The sequence below is a fragment of the Leucoraja erinacea genome, chromosome 2 (assembly GCF_028641065.1).
Source record: "Leucoraja erinacea ecotype New England chromosome 2, Leri_hhj_1, whole genome shotgun sequence".
NCBI lineage: Eukaryota > Metazoa > Chordata > Chondrichthyes > Rajiformes > Rajidae > Leucoraja > Leucoraja erinaceus.
In genome coordinates this window covers 74,310,754-74,332,999 of record NC_073378.1, presented here as the reverse complement: position 1 = coordinate 74,332,999, position 22,246 = coordinate 74,310,754, and the positions used below count along the sequence as shown (strand labels likewise).

The following is a 22,246-nucleotide window of genomic DNA, read 5'->3' as shown; positions in this document are numbered from 1 at the left end:
TCCTGCATCTAGCCTGTCCAACTCCTTAAGAATTTTGTAAGTTTCTATAAGATCCCCTCTCAATCTCCTAAATTCTAGAGAGTATAAACCAAGTCTATCCAGTCTTTCTTCATAAGACAGTCCTGACATCCCAGGAATCAGTCTGGTGAACCTTCTCTGCACTCCCTCTATGGCAATAATGTCCTTCCTCAGATATGGAGACCAAAACTGCACGCAATACTCCAGGTATGGTCTCACTAAGACCCTGTACAACTGCAGTAGAACCTCCCTGCTCCTATACTCAAATCCTTTTGCTATGAAAGCCAACATACCATTCGCTTTCTTTACTGCCTGCTGCACCTGCATGTCTACCTTCAATGACTGGTGTACCATGGCACCCAGGTCTCGCTGCATCTCCCCCTTCTCCAATCGGCCACCATTTAGATAATAGTCTGCTTTCCCATTTTTGCCACCAAAATGGATAACCTAAGGAATGTAGAGCTGAGGCCTAGACCAGCCACAATATTATTAAATGAACAAAAAGCCTTTTAGTCTTATTTTCTGATGTACTCATGCAAACACATGGATGTCTTTCTAATATTTCTAGGTAAAAGAAATAGAGATTTTACTTCGGAGTCACGTGAGTGACTACGTGCAGAAGGGCCGTCCGTCTGCGTGCGCGTCATTAAGCCTGAACGCAACGCGCGACGGACTGGCAGAGGCACTGCGTCCTCCCAGGCCGTTAGGATGGGCAGGTAAGGAAAGTTGAATCACTTACCTGTGTTCTTTCAGGCTTGAAACATTTTGTAGTTTCAGGGCCCAGATGTCGAGGATACGGTCCGCAGGGAAGTCGGCTGCCGAAGACCGCAGCATTTCCCAGTAGCGGGCGACGGTGTTTCCCGACACAGCGCCGGCAGCTGAACCGGCAGGAGACTTGTTGCAGGAGGAGAGCTCCGTTGGTGGTCCTGCAGTACGGGAAAATCCACCCGCAAGTCAAACAACCCGTTGACTCAGAAGAGTCCGGGGAGGGAAAGGGATACCCTCCCTCAACGGAGAGCGTCTGAGGACGACTATCCCACATAGGAGCAACTTTTTGGAGAAGTTGCTCCAACAATGACCTGCTCTAAGGAGAGAGCTGTGTCAGCCCGGACCTACAGCAGCAGGCAGTACCGGGAGCCTCGCATAATGGGGCAGCCCAATGTCTTCCCCATTGGAGGGGGAAGTACATATGGAAGAAACCACTCTGAATCAGAGTACAAAAGCAGGGGGGGAGGAACCTTCCCAGGGACAAGCAGAAGCAAGGAAGTAAGTAAGTAACTTTTACTTATACAGCACTGTTTAAGTTAACTTGCACCAAAGAGCTTTATAAAATAAATAATAAGCACAAAAGAAAAGAAATACTTCTGCAATCATCCAGGTTCCACTGGGTGCTTCCCTGGATAGAGATCTAGAAAATGTCTCCTGCTCTGAGGAGAGGAGCATTCACAGTCAGTTTCAGTCTGACCCAAAGCAAGAATCTCATTTAGGCCCGCTGGAGGTGCCATGTCAGCGCAGGTATCCTCAGGGACCTGCGGCAGCACCTGTTTTCAGGGCTACCTACTAACCTCACTCTCAATGGAGAGGAGTGTGAGTGAGCAGTAGGTAACTGATCTCGAATTACAATACCATACAATACCATTTATTTGTCATTTGAACCTCACATAACGTTCAAACGGAATTTGGTTTCGAGATCAGTAGGTAACTGATCTCGAATTAAAGTATGAACATACTGAAGCACATGCATATGGCCTCAAGAGACAGCAGTTGGCAGAATATCCGCACAAATGACGGGGGGTATAAAATAAATTTTAAAAAAAACCCGGTTGGTATATCCTTTTTTGCGGAGTTTTGTGTTACAATAGAGCAATTGTTTTTCCTTTTTTTTTCTTTTCTTTCTAGGGTCTTATTTCCTTTCTTTACATCCTTCTCTAACTTCTTCCCTAAGGGCCTTTCTTCTCCCAACACTTTCCTGCACCTTCACGATTCTTGCTCACTTTCCTTCTTTTATTTCTACCTTTTTTAAAGCTCGAAAAACGTCAGTGATACAACAAAATGTAATGAGATGTATCTGATGTGTATTACTGTAATTTACTGTACTTCTAATAAAAAAAATATTAAAAAAACAAATGCTGACTTTGGAGAAACCAACCGCCGAATCCTCTCTTCAGGTAAGACCAGAAGAAGGAAGCAAAAGCTGTCGGACCAATCAAGGTACCAACGACAAGCAAATTTCATCAGTAGGCGACAACACACCCCACACCTCCATATGGGGTAAGCAGTTCACTGAAGTCGGTGGTAGCTTGAAAGCTGGGCACGGAAATATGATCAGAGTCGTCTTTCAAGGCAGACTCAGAATTATGGCCAGAATTGTCCGACAAGGCAGGCTCAGTATGATAAGGTTTTCAGACCAAGACCCAAGTAGAGGTCAGGAGAAACATGGAATCCACACTTCCTACCAGTCGAATTCCCAATCAAGGAGAGAAAAGGAACCTGCATCAGGGGCCTTTGGGCTTACCACAAGACCACCGGTAGCCATGGAGGTAGGTGGGTCTGGGTTTACTGAAACAAGGGATTGTGGACCAGTTACATGTTGGTAATTTTACTCTTGTGTTTTTGTTCAAAATGACAATAACATGAATTTCAGATCTGGTTTTAAAAAACAGATAACAACATGTGATTATTTTTTACTGCACAACATACATAGGTTCCAAGCAGACTTGGAACTCGGACCGGAATTGTCTTCAAGGCAGGGCCAGTATTTTGGGCAGGATTGCCTTCCAGGACAGGTGACAGATGGAGGATGTCACTTCATCCAGGTTTAACTCATTTGTGCAGTACAGACTTTTAGAAACAGCAATTTTATGTTATGGTCTAACTACTGTTTTATAGGAGCTTTCTATAAAATGGGTCACATGGCATGCATGCAAAGATGCTATTCGGTGTCTATTCTCAGGAATATTTGATGTTTAACAAATGGGTTGACATCAGCTCCTAGACTATTGACTAAACTACGGAAACCATTCTGGGACTACAAAGGTCTCAAAACCACATAGTAATGGCATATTTGGAGGACATTTTCATTTTGGAGTCAACAGTAAATATGTTGGTGACTTTGCATAGGGGCAAACGACAATATTAATTAAGCCTGCAATGACCTGATAGTCAAATTCTAGCCATCTATCAGGCAAACAGCGAGTGTAATTGGCAAATAATAGCTGCATTCCCAGCAGTACGTCATGGGCCTTTGCATTACCAGAACTTACAGCAAGCAAAGGAACGAACACTCAGATTACATGCAGGCCGAATTGGCAAATTATGGATTGCCAACAGAGGCCAGTGTTGAATAACTATGGCGGATAACGAATGGGAGACAGCTCAGGGAAATTTTGCTCGAAAGCCATCGAGGGTTCTTCAGATCTATGCAAGTGGCTAAGGATGGGAAGACACCAACACAGTCTAAAGCTGTGGGGGCAGATGGAATGAGCAGGAGTCTGTAATTCCCCAACACATGGAATCAATTACCCAGAATTGTTGGGGGCACAATATGGACTCAAGGTTCTCTGTAGCGAGCCTTGTTCAAATTCAGATTGATAACACCACTGCGGTGGCATATATCCATTAACAAGGGTGGTGTAAAATCTGTATCTTACGACAGATTGTCGAACCTCATTTGGCACTGGTGTATCGAGAGGAATATTTGTGAAATCTACGAGGTAGATATAACACGGTGACAGATGCTGGATCACGAATGTTTAATAACAACACAGAATGGATGTTGAATCAGACAGTATTTAACAAAATAACTACACGATTTGGCATACCAGATGTTGAGCCGTTTGCATCCAGACTAACCATTAGTTACCCAGATATGTGTCCTGCGAGCTGGATCCAGGAGCAAAGCAGTGGATGCTTTCTCCCTCAATTGTGGAGGATTGTTTATGTATGCTTTCCGCCAATTTGTCTCACAAACCGATGCTTGACAAAAATCAAGTAAGACTAAGCCACAGGCATATTGGTAGTGCCAGATTGGCCTACTCAAGCCAGGTCCCCAAAGATTTTGGGAATTATAGTCCAGCCAGTAATGGCTGTACCCAAGAGCAGGGACTTCCTAGTGAACCCAGTTACAGGGAGCAATCATCCACTACATGAATGTATAACTTATTGGTCTGCAGATTCTGAGGAGGCCATTTCAAGGCATAGGACTGTCCGAACAAATACAACACAGTTCGGATAATGGATGTCTTGGAGTTCCTATCAACTGTACTATAACTATAAACTAAGTTATAGTGCATCTATAGTGCCAGAGGCGCACTCTCCTCCAATCTGATGCTGGAAGCAGGGCACAGTTCGATAGGAACGCACCCCTTTACAACAAAATTCAGGATGGGAATTTACAATTTAAGACCTCCAAGGCCAAGGTACACTGACACATGGGATGTGAACGTGGTACAAACCCTACTTTGACAGTGGGGACCGCCTATAACTAACCCTGAAGGTGGTATGCTGACAAAGAGTCCAGACACTGCAAAAGCTACGGTTGGACTACATGACCACCAATATGAACAACATAACATTCCTAATCAGGAATCTGATAAACAGAGCAGGCCAGGAATGCCAGGGATGGAGATCCAGTTCTTGGCATATCCAGTGGACCAACGGTTGTGTGGGTGGTAACATACTAACACCACTATCTGAGAGTTACGGAGAACCTCAGAGGCTCAGAACAATCGGTCCTCATCAGCCATAAAAAAACCACACCAAAAGGTGTCAACTCAAACCATCTCCAGATGGTCAAAAGAGGGAATGGCGGTAGCAGGAGTAAACATTTATATGGTTAAATCTCACTCCACCAGGGCTGTATCTACGTCAGCAGCAAGAGCTATGGACATGCCCCTTGATGACATCCTAGTGGCTGCAGGATGGATGAATGAAATAACGGTCCACCGGTTTTATAACAAACCCATAACCGGACTGGGGGTGCACGTACCATTTTAAGTTCTGTTCCTTAGTTCCCCCCCCCCCCTCCCCCCAAGGTTAAGAGGGGTAACTTTTTTTTAAACCTTTCTTTCATTTAAAGCATCAGTTTCTTTACTTAACTATGTAATGTCTGAATGCTTTAATGATTACATGCATCCATGGTCAATCCATTCAGTGTGTGACGCCTGGATTCGTAACCGGCGTAAAATCACAGAGCTTTGAAATCTTCACGTAGTCACTCACGTGACTCCGAAGTAAAATAGTAAGATTAAACGAGAACTTAACAGTTTAAAGTTTGATCTTGATTTTATGAGGAGTTACGATGAGCGATTACGTGCCCACCGCTCCCATCCTCATACTATCAAAGTCATCTGGAAGTTCTAGTTTCTTCACAATCTTACTATTCTCAGGTCTTCTTTTTATCTGTGATTTAACACCGCTGCTTTGAAGATTGACACGCACGCAGACGGACGGCCCTTCTTCACGTAATCGCTCATCGTAACTCATAAAATCAAGATCAAACTTCAAACTGGTAAGTTCTCGTTTAATCTTACTATTATTCATGTTCTTGGAGCAGAATTAGGCCATTCGATCCATCAAGTCTACTCTGCCATTCAATCATGGCTGATCTATCTTTCTCTCTCAACCCCATTCTCAGGACTGGATTTTGATGAAGAGAGGCCCTAAGCTGTTCCACGTGAGGCCCCTCCCAATCCCCCACCCCCACGACTAGAGGAAGATGGTCCACCAGATTGACACGGATTAGCAGCCGAGCGTGGCCAATGAGATAAGGGGCTGGAAAGCTGCGCTTTTTTTATTTATTGCCAGTGCTAGTGTCGAGTTATTGGCTTAAAACACTATTATTCTGAAATTGAGGGCAAGGAAAATTACTGAAGGATTGTTTAGAGACTACAGTGCGTTGTGACAGCATATGTAAGAAATGCCTATGACATTGTCAAAAATATCATACACCTTGCTGGGCTCTCAGTTGATTTTTTTTCTCTGTTGTCAGCCGGGCAACCTTGGCAACTTTATAAGTTGCCAAATGACAGTTTAGGTGGTCATTTAAGACAGCTTGCATGACGCGTGCGATAATGTGCTCGGACAAAGTCCGTAGTTACCAGTTGGAATTATGCTCAATGAAGCTTTCACATATTATTTCTGCTTCAAATAAAGTCACAAACTAAACATATTCACCAACCAAGACATGATATATACCATAATGACATGCAGCAAAATCACGATACAGTATCTCATCTCTTTTTACACGTTGCAATGAATGCAATTTCTATTATTTCTTTCCACTTCAATACAAAAATGTGGTTGGATTATTCAGCGTATGATCAATCTCGGTGAGACCAAGCGCAGGCTTGGCGATTGCTTTGCACAACACCTCCACTCAGTTTGCAATAACCAACCTGATCTCCCAGTGGCACAACACTTCAACTCCCCTTCCCATTCCAAATCTAACCTTTCTGTCCTGGGCCTCTTCCATGGCCAGAGTGAGGCCTACCCTAAATTGGAGGAGCAGCACAACATATTTTGCTTGGGCAGTTTACACCCCCGCCATATGAACATTGACGTCTCCAATTTCAGGTAATCCCTGCTTTCTCCTCCCCTTCCCAGCTCTCCCTCACCCTCTTCCTTTCTTCTTTCCGTTCCCCCCACCCTCACATCAGTCTAAAGAAGGGTCTCGACCCGAAACGTCGCCTATTTCCTTCACTCCATAGATGCTGCCTCACCCGCTGTTTCTCCAGCATTTTTGTCTACCCATTCACACAAGTTCTGTTATCCCACTTTCCTCACCCACTCCCTACACATTAGGGGCAATTTTACAGACAAGTTAACCTACAAAGCTAATGCGTCTTTGGGATGTGGGAGGAAACCCACACGTTTGCAGGGAGAATGTGCAAATTCAACACAGACAGTGCCCGAGGACAGGATCGAACACAGATCTCTGGCGTGTGAGGCAGCAAGTCCACCAGCTGTGCTGCTATATTTTGTTTTCCAACACAAAAAATGTTATACGTTGATAACTTTGGTTACTAAAAAAAATGAAAATGTCCATTTTCAGTTTTAAATCTCCAAGTGGCGCTATGTCCCCCTTTACAGCTACTGTATGTTTTAATTAAGTTCAAGACAATGGGACAGTACATTGGCCATAAAGTTGCTGCCTAAAAGTGCCAGAGACCCGGAATTGATCCTGAATATGGGTGCTGTCTGTATGGTTTGCTCCTTTTCCCTTTGATCACATGGGTTTTCTCCGGGTGTTCTTGTTTCCTTCCACATTCCAAAGCTGTGCAGGAACCTATTTCAGACCCAACCCAAAACGTAATATTTTCCTTTTGTCCCGAGATTCTGTCTGATCTGTTGAGTTAATCCAGCTTTTTGTGTCTATCTTCAGTTTAAACCACCATCTGCAGTTCCTTCCTACACACGATACTATACGATAGAATTTATTAATCCCAGGAGGGAAATTCTGTGTGGGTGGGTGGGCATATATATTATATACACACACACACACACGCACACACACACACACACACACACACACACACACACACACACACACACACACACACACACACACACACACACACACACACACACACACACACCTATATTTATATAGTTATATATTCATATATAAATATGTAGAGTTTTGTTTTCTCGTTTATTACATTGTTTACAGAGTACTATGTTTACATATTCTGTTATGCTGCTGCAAGTAAGGATTTCATTGTTCTAACTGGGACGTGAGAGAATTTCTCTGCCACAGAAGGTAGTTTAGGCCAGTTCATTGGCTATATTTAATAGGGAGTTAGATGTGGCCCTTGTGGCTAAAAGGATCAGGGGGTATGGAGAGAAGGCAGGTACAGGATACTGAGTTGGATGATCAGCCATGATCATATTGAATGGTGGTGTAGGCTCGAAGGGCCGAATGGCCTACTCCTGCACCTATTTTCTATGTTTCTATAATTGTGAAAGGTCCGACATAATTAAAGTCTTCATTTTATTCTTTTGGACCAGAGGGCAACATTGAGAGCAGCAACTTCATCATTTGCATCCAAGTGGAATCTAAAGCAGCACTTGCTGTATTTGTATCTATGAATAAAACACTCTTGACTCTTGACTCACTCCGCTAATGTGTGGGATAGAACTAGTGTACAGGTTATCGGTGGTTGGCGTGGACTCGGTGGGCCGAAGGGCCTGTTTCCACGCTGTATCTTTAAATTAAACTAAAAACACTAAAACCAGAGGGAGTCTAAAGAAGGGTCTCTAGCCGAAACGTCACACAATTTCTTCTATCCAGAGTTGCTGGCTATTCCATGGAGTTCCCCCGCACAATTAAAGCATGGAATAGTCTTCACCCTACCATAGTTACCAAAAGTTTTATAGAGGTGTAATCAGTTATAATTTGCTCCTCAGACACAAACCAGTGTTATTTCATGTTATCACAAATATGGTGAGAGAAGTAGGTTTGTAAAGATCTTAAGAAAAAAGGAGATAAAGGGAGAGCAATCCTGCCCTTTTGATCATCCCTGAATGAATAGCTCCACCATGAGCTGCCTAAACATTAAGCTCTGGAACTAACTCCCAGGCCTCTCCAAGACTGCCCCCTCCCCACCTTGAACTTGCTAATGAAAGCTTTGATCATCAGCTAAGCTTTTATTCATTTTAACTATAATGTCACCCAATGTGGACTGATGTCAACATTTGTTTGTGAAGTGCCCTGGGAATGGTTTATTTCATTTTTTTAAAAAGCTGTATAAATCACTGTATATAAATCACTCTGTATAATTGTCGATTTGTGAATGAAAATAAGTCAGTCAATAAATAAAGTTACAACGAAGAAAAAAATAGAATAGCACGGTGGTACAGGTGTTAGTGCTGCTGCCTCACAGCTCCAGCGACCTAGGTTCAATACTAACCTTAGTTGCTGCCTGTATGTGTGTATGCAAGTTATGTCTGTGTCAGCACGTGTTTCTCCCGGATACTCCAAGAAGTAATGAGGAGTTGATGAGTATATGAAAGAGAGTAAGTTGAGGAGCTCTGGGGCACAAGGAACATGGGACTGCTGCGAATGCTTGGCTGGAAGCCAGCTTGGGTTGAATGATTTCCTTTTGCGCCATAAAATAGTAAGGAAAATCTCTGCTCTCTCACACATTGCCAAAGGTTATACATCAAAGTTCCAAGAGACATGAAAATGAATGTAATCCATTTATGACATTTCCTCTGCCTCAAAGGGTGAAGCCTTCAGCTCTTGAAGTTGCAGAAGGGAAAAAATAGTTGTGATGCAGGAATGCTTCAAATCTCAAGACCTTAATGGAGCAGAGGAAAGAAATCTGAGCAGGAATATGGCAGTATACATTGAAGCTTCAAACTCATTGTAAATAACTTGACAAACCCTTTCAACTTATAGCTATGTCCTCTAGTCTTGGTCATTTCCACCCTATCAAAAAGATCTACTGTCTACCCTATCATGCCTCTCATAATTTTATATACTTCTATCAAGTCTCCACTCAATCTCCGACGTTCCATAAAAAACAATCTAAGTCTATCTAACCTCTCCCTGTAGCTGAAACCCTCAAACCCAGGCACCATTCTGGTAAACCTCCTCTGCATCATCTCCAAAGATTCCACATCAATACTGTAATGGGGCAACCAAAGCTGCATGCAATACTCCAAATGTGGCCTAACCAATGTCCTATAGAGCTGCACCATGACTTCCTGAATTCAAAGCACCTAACAATGAAGGCAAGCATACATACACCGTCTTTACCACCCCATCTACATGTACTGGCATCTTTAGTGAGCTATGAACTTGCACTCCACGATCCCTCCGCACATCAATGCTGTTAAGGATCTTGTCATTAACTGCATATAGTTATAGTGACCTGCTGCGTTACTCCAGCACTTTGTGCCTTTTGAAGTATGACCTTGGTTGTTGTGAGAACATAAGAAAGAGAAGCTGGAATATAGTTTTTCCCCCATTTTCTATCCAGACATGCTGCCTGTTCTGCTGAGTTACTCCAGCGTTTTGTGTTTATCAACTGATCCTTGCCTCACTTCTCTGCATGGAGTCTACTGCTCAATCCCTTCACTGTTTATGTGCATTGGGTTATCTAGAAATCTGTCCAATTACATATGGGCATCAAATCTAAAGATTAAGCTTATTCATTTATGTTTACCAGAAAGTAAAACAAAAGATGCCAGACTGCTTCATGCTTTTGCTTTCCCTCAGTTATTTCCCCGATACTATGATGATGTCAAAGACTTGGCAGGATAGATGTTGAGAGGTTGTTTCCTCAGGATGGGTAAGTGACATAGTTACATAAAGAGTTGCCCACTGTTTAGAACTGAGAGAACAAATTATTTGCAATTCACTAGCCTGGGTGGTTATGGATGCTCAGTAAATGAATGCATTTGAGGGTATGATTCATTGATTATTGGTAGTAAGATTTATAAGAGAATGCAAATCTAGATATGTGTAATCCATCCTCATCTTTATAAACAGTAATAAATGTACGAGGGTCATCCTACATAAAGTTTAGAGACGAATGTGGTATTGTATAAGATTTCATCATCTGCAGTCTCTTATGTCTCCATTTTATTGCTTCACTACAGAATCTCCTCAAAGTATGCCAACTTTGAAGAATTCTGTGAGTCTCCCTCTCTCCCTTCTCCACTGATTCCTACAGCTCTCCATCTCTTTGACCATGTTCTGACCCAGACTCGCCTTACTATATCCTCATCTGACACATCGACCAAACAACCTGTTCACCTGGATCCACCTATTACTTGACAACACTTGCCCCACACCTTCCCCTTGCCTCTTTCTACCAGCTGTCTTCTCTCTACTCCATTAGTCTTGGGAAAGGTTCAGACTCAAAACACCAACTGTCCATTTCCCTCCACAGATACTGCCTGACCTGCAGTGTTCCTCTAGCTGTTTGATTTTTGTGGTCACCAGACTAAGTGGGACCCGTTGGCTCCCAGTCACACGGGAGGCCTGGTCCCGCAACGCAAACCATTCCCCAAGTTGTGGGGGCGGGGTTGTGGGGGGAAGGGGGGTGGGTGTGGGGGGGAGGGGGAGGGGGTCCAGGGGGGGGTTTGTTGGGGAGGGGGCCATACCAGGGGGGGCAAGGGGGCAGGGAAGTGTTGTTGGGGCTGCGGGGGGTTGTGAGGGGGCGCATGGGGGGAGAACTTTGGGTGGGGGGGCGGGTTGGGCAGGGGGGGGGAGCTGCAGAGGTCAGCAGATGGGCTACAGCGACAAGTGCGCCCCCTGGGCAGGGGTGCAAGTGTGATGTGGGCGGGGAGGGGTGTGAGCAGTGGGCCTTGTGGGGGGGGGAGGGGTGTGTGGGGACAGGGAGACACGGGGGGAGGGGGCAATGGGCCCACACAGTCAGAAAGGAAGTCTGTGGGGGGAGGCAGTGTGTGGGCGGTAACTGGGGAGGGCGCAAACTCGCGGGGGAAAGGAAGTTGTGGGGGGGGGCCGTTAGTGCTAAAAATATTCTATTCCGTGAATGGGTCGGGGCTTTCGGAGGTTGTGGGCAGAGAGGAAGTTGTGGGGGGAGGTTCTGTGTGGGCGGAGGGAGGGGTGGGCAGAGAGGAAGTTGTGGGGGGGAGGTGTGTGTGGTGGGGGCGGGGTTGTGAAGTGTGTGGGGGAGGGGTGTGTGGGGGGGGGGGGGTGAGCTCGGAGGGGTGTGTGTGATGGGGAAAGAGCCGTTGGGGGAGAGGGGCATCACGGGGGGAGAGGGGGAAAGGTGCCAGCGAGAGGGACCAGAGGGGTAGTGGCTGGAATTGGCGGTGCGATGGGGACTCAAAGTGGTCGCTGGTCGTTCTGCTCCACCGGGATCAGAGTCTCCGCTTTCCATTTAGCGTCATCTCTGACTCCGGGCTGGGCTGGGTCTCCCACACTGGGCTAGGCGGGTCTCCGAAGCTGGGCTGCTGCTGGGGGCTGGGCTGCTGCTTGTAGCAGGGCTGCTGCTTGGGGCGGGGAGGGGCTGGGCTGCTTCGGGTCCCTCCGAAAGTCCGGTTGGAAACCTCTGCCGGCCACCAGTAAAGACGCGATAGTGCAGGAAGGGGTGGACCGTCCCGGGGAGTGACAGGGGAAGAGACTAATCTGCGCGGTGCCGACTGGCAGGAGAAGAGATCGATCTGCACACACACGGTTTTTAAGATTTTTAAACCTCGCTAACTTTTACGACATTCAACCGATCGGAATGAAACTAGGTGCATTCGCAGCACAGGAGAATGGTAAGTGAACTGGCAAAAAATCGTAGCGCTATCGTGAACCGTTTTTGCGCAAATGGAAATCAGAGTATTAGTTATGTATAGATAGATATAGATAGATTGTTACTTGGTTATCAAACCGTGAAAAGAGGCATTTCAGCCCATTGGGTCTTTGCCATACAATCAGGACCATTCCCTTTTATATAATTTTTTTTTTTTGTAATGTAAAGTACCTAGAATTTTAGCTGCAAGAAAAGGTTAGACAAACTTGGATTTGGAGGCTGGGGGATATTTATAAAATGAGAGATATAGATAGGGTAGATAGTCAAACTTTTTTTCCAAGATGTAAATGTGAAACAAGACATAGCATAGCATATCAAATTATGAGAGGCATAGATGGGGTAGACAGTCACAACCTTATTCACAGGTTGGAAATGTAGCTATACCCTCTAGTATTTGACAAGGTCAAAGGGAGGTTCAAATTCTTAACACAGAGTGGTGGGTGCTTGGAATGCACAGCCAGGGCTAGGGGTGGAAACAGATATGATAGTCTAATTTAAGAAAAATTTAGATAGGCATTTGGATATGAAGTGAATGGATGGATATGTATCACATGTAGAGGAGATTTGTTTAATTTGGCATCATGTATGGCACAGATATTGTGGGCCGAAGGGTCTTTTCCTGTGCTATACTGTTCTATGTTCTGTGGAAAAGGAAATTTACAGCAGTCAGTTAACCTACCAGCATCTTTGTGATGTAGAAATAAATCAGAACACCCAGAAAGAACTGATGTAGTCAAGGCAAATGTGCAAATTCAACAGACAGTGCTCAAAGTAAGGACTGAACCTGGGTTTCGGAGGCAACAGTTGCACCATCCAGCCCCTGATGCAATGTGGGAAACACCACAGCTAATTTCCAAATAGCTGTGGTGCTTTCGCAAACAGCAAGATGCTGAGGAAAACTTTAGCTTGGACAGCGTAGTTACCAAACTTCTTCAAGATCATATGATTTCTTTATCACATACCTCCCAGAGTAAAGAGCATCTCAATTACTATTTCTTCTGAAAGATGAAATTTCGAAGTGCAGCAGTCCCCCAGAATGGCATTGAAGTGTATACCTTGGACTGTGTGCTGATTTTTAAGTGGTATTTGAACACACAACATTCCAATTGAGAGAAAAGGGTGCTATGCACCGGTCCAGAGTCGGTTCTCATTTAAATTGTGTCAAAGTTTAAATTCAGACAATGTTACTTTGTATCACACTAAAAGAAAAAAGACAAATGCTCAACCAGCAGGGGAAAAAACAGAAAAACCTGCCTTAAATTCAGGAATTCAATAAAATCACGAAGCCTACAGCCAATGTAAGCCTAAGAGAAAGCACGCAAGCAACAAGACAAAAGATCGTAGTTACTGTAAGTGAGACAGGGCAGTGTTTCATTGAAATTATTTCATGGCCAGCAGCTCTTAATAGGGAGCAATGCTGTGCAAGAAATCTCTGTTCATGAAATCACTCACCCACGGTGTCCTCATTCTCGGAAATCCACACATCTCAATCAGTGCTCTCTGTGAGTGGCAGCAAAAGCCACAGACTGTAAATTCTAAGGAAGAGTGGTGCCTTCATTTTAAATGCCTGATGCTATTCTTATTGATTTTTCTATCTCCAGCCAAGGCCATTACGACTTGTGGAGATGATAGATAAGAATTAGCTGCAAATCACTTTTGATTTCACAAACTGGAAAGCAGGCTTAAAGGAATGGATATCTAATGCTCCTGGATGTTTGCTTGAAAGAGAAAGGATTGAGATCCATCGCCAGACTCGCTGGTTGTCAAGATTATTACTATCACATATAGACAACTATTGCGTATAAACAACGTATTGCTGTTGATTACAATGGCATTCTCAAGCCATTCTGTGTAAAGACTGTCTATTTCCAGAAAGCTTGTATGGCCTATTATGAAAATTATAATTATATACAGGCATACTTCTTTACTCAGAGAGTGGTGGCTGTGTGGAATGAGCTTCCAGTGAAGGTGGTGGAGGCAGGTTCGTTTTTATCATTTAAAATTAAATTGGATAGTAATATGGAAAAGGAATTATGGTCTGAGTGCAGGTATATGGGACTAGGGGAGAATACGTGTTCGGCACGGACTAGAAGGGTCGAGATGGCCTGTTTCCGTGCTGTAATGGTTATATGGTTATACTGAGGCACTAAATAATCATTTAATTTGGCCAGTGTGAATCATAGTTGGGAAAGAGGTGGTTTCAAAAAGTAGGTCTTCTGTACCACTGAATTGGATATTCAGTTCTGTAATTGGATGATGGTGGCAGTAAAGTCGTGAAAGACATACCTAACGTTCTGCTGTCCAGAACATCCTCCATGCACCGTACTAGGGCTTCAACATCTGTGTCCTGAAAGATTATGAACAGGAAAATTAGGTTATGGACAGAAAACAAACATGTACTTATATGATCTATTAATCACCAGGATGTTTTTCAATCATTTTGCTTAATAATGATATCTTATATATTACTAAAAGTCTGATCTTGACTGCTTTTGGCCCACTGTGCTGCGATTTCCGAGAGAACGCCGACACCTCGCTCAGAGCCTCCCTCCACCTTCCGGGAGCAGAGGAATTTTCCCATCAATGAAAAATCAGAGAGATATTAATGTTTTTTTTTAATTCTCCATTCTCTCTGCTGCCCCCGCTGGCGGCAGGGGGGAGGGGGAGGGACTATAAAACCCGGACGTGTCGTGCCTCACTCAGTCTCTGCCAGACCCAGGGAGCGAGAGGATCACGGCTCTCTGAGCTGTGAATAACACTGAACGCACGTCTACTCCATGGTGAGTCCCCTCGATGTGGCAGCTGCCAAATTGTTTGCCTTTTTATTTAAAGTTTGTGTTCACAAAATGAATTTTGGTTGTCAAGTGCTGCTGCCCAATTGTTTGCCTCGCCTTTTTAAAAAAGTTTGTGTTCACAAAATGAATTTTGGTTGTCGGGTGGCTGCAGCCAAATTGTTTGCCTTGGCTTGGCTTTTAAAATCATTGCAACAGTTGGCTGCCAGCCCAAGAGTCCATTCGGCCCACATTGTCTATACTAGCCGTGTGGAAACCAGTAACTTCTGCCCGCAACCCCCATACTAGCGCAACAGAAAGCCCCCACCCCCACCCACGAGCAATATTGGAATTGGTGGAGAGGTGGAATATTGCGTTGGTGACCAGCCCTCCCGTGTGATGCTGGGACCCAACGGGTCCCACTTAGTCTAGTTTTTTCTAAAAATTAATACATTCTCAAAGTTTGGAGAATGTGTTGATATCGATCCCACCATTGAAGCGATCAACAAGAGGTGCTGTATCAAAAAGGCAGCCAGCATCATCATGGACCCGCACCACCATGCCAACGCTCTACTTTCACTGCTGCCATTGGGAAGTAAGTGTCGGAGTCTGAAAACTCTAACGTCCAGGTTCAGGAACAGTTTATTTCCAACAACCTTCAGGCTATTGAACACAACAAACTCAAACTCAACTTTAAACTGTGAACTGCCTGAGTTGCACTAGGGACATAGGCTTTGGGCTTTGTTTTGCTTTGGCACTATATTGGGTTTTATGTTTTATGTTTACTGAACAGTTTTTTGTTTGTTTGCTATGTTATCAATTGAGTACAGTGTTTTACAAAACTATTGTGCTGCTGCTGCAAGAAAGAATTCCATTGTGGGATATATGACAATAAAACTTGACTTTCTTGACACCAGTAAATCTATGAACTATTGCAATCCTAGAAATGTTAAGTCAGCAAAGCAATAGTGCAAGATCTACATAACCTTTTTGAAAAATAAGTCCAAAAATATTCTTATCATCCATTGAATTTTAGTGAATTTACACCTAATTATTCTTCCACCTTAATGACTTGAAATGATTAAGAATCTATTTAAAATGCCCATTTGAGAAACATGTCCGCAAAGAACATACTGTTCTGTAGGTTAAATTCAAATGACCTTGAAACAAAATTGCTTTAAATTCAAACGTTATACATATAGTAAACCCTTATTATTACGGATTTAGGTTATAGTGGACTGATTTACCGGCCTTCACGCCATGCCGGGCTGCTGATGCCATCACTGGCCCGCACCGCCTTCTGGCCACTTCTAGGCTGGGCCATCAACTCGCTTGGATTCCAGGCCCAATTTAAGATCAAGAGTCTGAGGAAGGGTCTTGACTCGATGTCACCTTTTCAAATTTTCCAGAAATGCTGTCTGACCAGCTGAGTTAGTCCCATACTTTGTGTCCTTTTGTGTATTAACCAGCATCTACAGTTCCCTGTTTCTATTACTTATACAACGATAACTTACTCGGTTATAGCGGACAATCAGTGATAAAGGACACCATTCCCCAGGCCCACCCCCACCCCTCACTATGGTCCGTTGTTATGAGGGTTTACCGCATGTCCATTCTTAGTGAGGATCCAAATCTCAATTGTGCAGAAAAAGACACCCAACTGTAATTGCCAATCACTGATGAATATAATTACAGATTATACAACTGGGTTTCTTGCCCTTTCAGTTCCACGACTACTGCAACTACTCGCAACCATCAGAATCATATTTGGTGTTAAATCACAAAGAGGAATTGTACAAACTGGTATTTGCTGAAAGATAGAACGTTATGGGGAGACTGGTGGAGGTTTTCAAGAACATAAAGAAAACTGAATAGCTTTGGAGAAACTCTTTCAGCCAAATTTGGGAGTCTAGGAGCAGTCCCACATGGAGAGTGTAGTTGAAATTTGGCACTTTATCCAAAAAAAGTAAATACTAGCCAAATTTAAATCTGAAATGGATGTATTTTTGTTAGGTAAAGTTATTCAGAATACAAGGTTAACATGGGGTGATAGAGGTAGGTAATAAATCAGTCATAATGTCTCTGGTGAAACATCTAAACAGGCTTTCTTCTTGTATCATCACATATCCCACATCAATCATGGCGCTAATTAGTTTTCCTTAACTCTCACTCTCTTCATCATCCCCGACAGCAACAATAAAAACATCTACCCAGTTACCAGTCAAAAATTGCTGCATTTGATACTGAGCTGGAGTATTGTCTACCTGTTCATAAGTTTTGAAAGTAGAGCATTCACTTTCTTCATTGGATTCGTCAGTTTCTAGGTTTTCATCAGAACAAGATTCAAAACCATCTTCATGATAAAACTCTTCAGCTACTTCTGGATCTTCGGGAATTGCTGAAACAAGCAATTATATCAGTTTAAAAGCCTTTACATATGTATTTCCCAACTCCTAATGAATAAAATATAAATCTGTGAGATAATCCAATCTTTTTTTGTCATTCTACACATCCATGCTTCTCTGATTGTGATTTGTTCATCATTGCAATAAATAGAGCACACAACCTGTTCTAACCTTAGTTACAAATGCCTAAAACCTATTTTACTTAAATTAAGGGGAAGTCATTAAGTTAAAGTGAGCTGGTAGGAATTTAATTGCATGCACCATTGATCTCAGAGTCTGGAATCTCCTCACATAAACTGTCTGCCTCTCCACCTCCCTTTCTTCATAGCACACCTTGAAACTATCTCTTCTATTTCCCCAAGCTGGAAACACTCAACAAGTCAGGCAACATCAGCGGAAATGGAAACAGTTAATGTTCCAGGCCCAGGAACCTGTGTCGGAATTGGAAAAGGGAGGAACAAATTAGTTTAAGAAAGCATAAAAGGTCACAGAATAGTATGGATTGAAAACAATCCCTTCGGCCCAACATGCCCGTGCTGACCAAGATGCCTCATCTATATAAGTCCCACCTGCCGGTGTTTGTCCCATATCCCTCTAAGTCTTTCTTATCCATGTAACTGACAAAATATTTTTGAAATATTGTAATAGTACCTGTCTCAATTACCTCCTCTAACAGCTTGTTCCGTATGCCCACCACCCCTTGAGTTTCCCCTCGGGTTCCAATAGAATCCTACCTCTCTTACCTTGAATTTATGACGTCTGGTTCTTGATTTCCCCTCTCTGGGTAAAAGACTGTGCATCTACCCTCACTATTCCCCTCATGATCTTATACACATCTATGAGATCACGACTCATCCTCCTGTGATCCAAGGAATTAAGTCCTAGCCTGTCCAACCTCTCCCTGTAGCTCAGGCCCTCAAGTCCTGCAAATATCCTTGTAAATCTTCCCTGAACTCTTTCCATCCAACAACATCTTTCCTATGGCAGGGTGGCCAAAATTGAACACAATACTCCAAATGTGGCTTTGTCAATGTATTGTACAATTGTAACATAACATCCCAACTTATATACTCATCATTCTGACTGATGAAGGCCAATGTACCAGAAGTCTTCTTGACCACACTATCCACCTGTGACACCACTTTCAAGGGACTATGGACCTGCACTCCTAGGTTCTTCTGCTCTACAACACTCCACATAGCCCTGCCATTCACTGTGAATATAAGGCAAGGAATGGGTTGAAATATCTCTGATAGGGGCAGATGAAGTGAGCTAATATGACATCAGAGTCACTGTTAAGGTCAGATTAAGCCTCTTTGTCTGTGTAATGTATCACTAACAGAAAACTGTGAAACATACACAGCAGGCACACAAAAAAGAACATCTGAGCGAAAATGATGATGGGTAGAAACACATAAAACTGGTATGAGTATTAACCATTTCTGAACAAATGTGAAGAATTTTAGTTAATTTTATTTCATGGACACCACAGAATGCAATTTCTTCTACTAGCATCTGCTTGTATGAGTTGCACTTATCTTCATTAAAAGTATCCTGATAGAAAACCCAACAGGGAAATAATTAAATAACTTCAGATGTTTTTAAAAAAAACAAAGGCATAGTGTTTGGAAAGTAGTGCAATTCTCCAAAATCTTTTTTTTTTTTTAATTATTATTGCCACATGTGATACAATCTGGCACTCTGACTTAATTAACTGGGTACAAAGCTGTACATCTTTTTCTGCAGTAACTTTTTTTTTTAAATGATCTGTACAGCAACAATGTTATGCAGCCAGGAGATGAATGAGTAATATCCTTGTCAATCCAGCTTGGTGACCACACTGCTGCAAGTGTGAGATTGATTTTATTCATATAATTTATATATAACCATCCCCCACACACTGTCATTTGCCTGAGGAATCTGCTCTACACTTATTGGGAGAATATGCTGCAGAAGATTTAAATGATTTCTCAATAAATTGACTTTATTTGGTGTGCTAACAAAGGGATTATATAGTGATCCGTTCTGTTGTACAACATCACAGGTCAATGGCCTTTCGTGAGATGAAAGTCAGTTGACTGGATGATCATATCTGATGATAGACCTATAAAGCCAACTTTTAGTCTCTCTCCACAGAAGCTGGCAGCTGTTTATTTCCATCCATTCATTCCATGAATATTCCCTGTTTTTATTTCCAATGCCTATTATTTGCAATTGTTTTCTATTTTTCCATTTTATGATCAGAAATCTATTAGGCTACTTCTCAGCATTGAAAATTGTCAATGGAGGTAAATCTCCAGGGAACAGAAAGGTTTTGGCCTTGGGAGTGTTCTTTTCCTTTCCTTAGTTGCTGTTTTATTTTTGTGGTCCTATAAATTGCTTCTCCCGCCTCCTTGACTTCCATCTCAATGTGCCGCACTGTCATTATTTTTCACCTTTCTAATTTCCCCGCACCCTCCCCATGCTCTCTCCTACTTTTCCCATCTCTCCTCCCCTATACTATTACCTTTGCGGCATTTTCACCTCATATAATCCTCCTTTCTGTTCTCTTCTCTTCAACTTTCTCTCCATTCCTTTCTTCCAGCTCTTTCTATCTTCCCCCCTCTACTCATCCCCTATCCACACTCTCTCCTCTCTTCTCACTCCACTGGAAATGGATAAATGCTATCTGCACAAGCACAACCTGATTAACTTAACCTTAAATAAACCTTGCATTGTTATGGTAGATATTTTTTCTCTTCACTATGCCCCAGCCAGCATTTATTACTCATTTTTAACTTTCCATCAGAAGTTGGTGGGCTCCTGACTGCTGCAGTCATTTTGATGAAGGTATTTTTAGCTCAGATGGGGAGATGGTGATATATTTCCAATTTGGGATGATGTGGCACCTGCAAGAATTCCAGCAAATGGCAATATTGTCTTTCCTGGCTTGAGGTTGAAGGTTTATGAGGTGCCACAATGCCTTTTTTGGATTGTAACTGATGAAGCTGCACTATTATTGGGAGAATACACTGCAGATCTTTAAATGCACTCTGATTTCTCAATAAATTGACTTTGTTTGGTGTGCTAACAAAGGGTTTCTTTAGTGATCCATACTGTTGTGTAACATCTCGGGTAAATGGACTTTCATGAGATAAAAGTGAGCTGACTGATCATATCTGATTGCAACTGTTGTGTGCTTGTGGTAAGGGGAATGAATGTTTAAAGGATCAAGCATGCCGCATTGTTCGTGAATGATGGTGTCAAGTCTCTTGCTGCAATAGTTTAGTTTTAGTTTAGAGATACAGCGCAGCATCCACAGTGCGCAGATACAGGATAAAGGGTATAACATTTAGTGCAAGATAAAATCATTTATTCCTCTTCTCCAGAGATGCTGCCTGACCCGCTGAGTTATTATGTCTATCTTTTAGAGGAATAGTTAGTTCTGTAGAACAGTTCTCTAGCTAGACTATTGTCTGGTCCAACTGTCATTGCTCTACACTGCAGTCTCAGCCATTTCTAAATATCACATTGAACTGGTGAAGTCTGGATTTTGAGATGGTGGTATCTCCGCAGGAAACTGAGATGGATCATGCACTCGGCATTCTGATAACACATGGTTATGAACACTACAAACTTCAATTCTGAAGTTTTGAGATTCTTTGGCGTTTAGTCGAATGAGGGTCACCTTACAAGTACCCAAGGGGGCATGTCAGTTTAGATGTTGTGATGGTTCCATTCGTGGGAGAATCTTACACAAGGAAGCATAGTTACAAGATTAGGGTAGCCATTTAAAACAGGCAGATAGGATGTTTTTATCACAGATGGTGATGAAATCACTGGCATTCATTACCTTGTAGAGTTGTTAAGGCTGTTCACTGTGGAAGTATTTAAAGTGAATATAGATAATATTTTAAAAGAATAGGAAATTGAGGGAAGTTGGGGAAATGGCACAGAGGAGGAGTGAAGCATGGGGCAAATTAATCATGATCGGATTGAGGGGTGAAACAGATTTGAGGAGACAGGTAGCTGAATTTAGCTCCAATTTTCTTGCGATCTAATTGGCAGTTTTAAATTGATAAAGCAAATAAATAAGAAACATCTGAGAAAACTATTTCCTTTACTGGTGCTAAGCTATGTAGGAAGGAAATCAAGGAATATATGTTTACCTTTTTGGGGAGAGAATTCTAAACTTCCCTTAACCTTTTTTTTTTGTACAAAGGATAAGGTTCGAAGATTCAAATTCTGTCGTGCAAAAGACTGGACAATTTTGAGAGTTATATCAATAGGTGTTTATAAGTACGAGTTCAAGGGATGGAGCAAAGGTGTGGAACTAGAGCATGGATAACACTCAGCCTTGACAGTGGAACAGATCAAGGGAATTGAATGGACTAACGTTTCTTACTCAGATGGGCAAATCAAATCTATTCTCTGGAAGAAAGATTTAGATCGGCTAAAATAATTAAAATTATTCCTTTGCTGCTAATAGAAGAACGTACAATAATTTAGAATGGCATCAATGTTAAATGAACTAACTTTACAGTAATGTAGTTAATTCATCAACAACATCATCCCCAAGTTTGAAGCATTATTCTTCAAATTCATGTACATTACATGCAGTGAAATGAATTTGCCAGCAGCGATACATTTAAAAAGCACACCCAATACACAATAAAATTTAACACAAACATCCACCACAGCATTCTTCACAGTGGTGGATGTTTGTGTTAAGCAGCAGAGACTGCAGTGCAGTCTCCAGCAGAGACTGCACTTCCTGAGGGTGCTCAGGAAGTATAAC

General features: G+C 42.7%; 1 protein-coding gene across 2 annotated transcripts in view; it reads right to left on the bottom strand.

The window, feature by feature from the left end:
• nek11 (NIMA-related kinase 11) overlaps nucleotides 1–22,246 on the bottom strand; it is a 243,540-nt gene that overhangs the window by 25,396 nt on the left and 195,898 nt on the right. For both annotated transcript variants that reach the window (XM_055658619.1, XM_055658627.1), the window contains 2 exons: nucleotides 17,329–17,462; nucleotides 14,580–14,640 (listed from right to left, as the gene is read on the bottom strand). In XM_055658619.1, coding sequence (XP_055514594.1) covers nucleotides 14,580–14,640; nucleotides 17,329–17,462 — 195 coding nt within the window. The remainder of the gene's footprint in view (nucleotides 1–14,579; nucleotides 14,641–17,328; nucleotides 17,463–22,246) is intronic.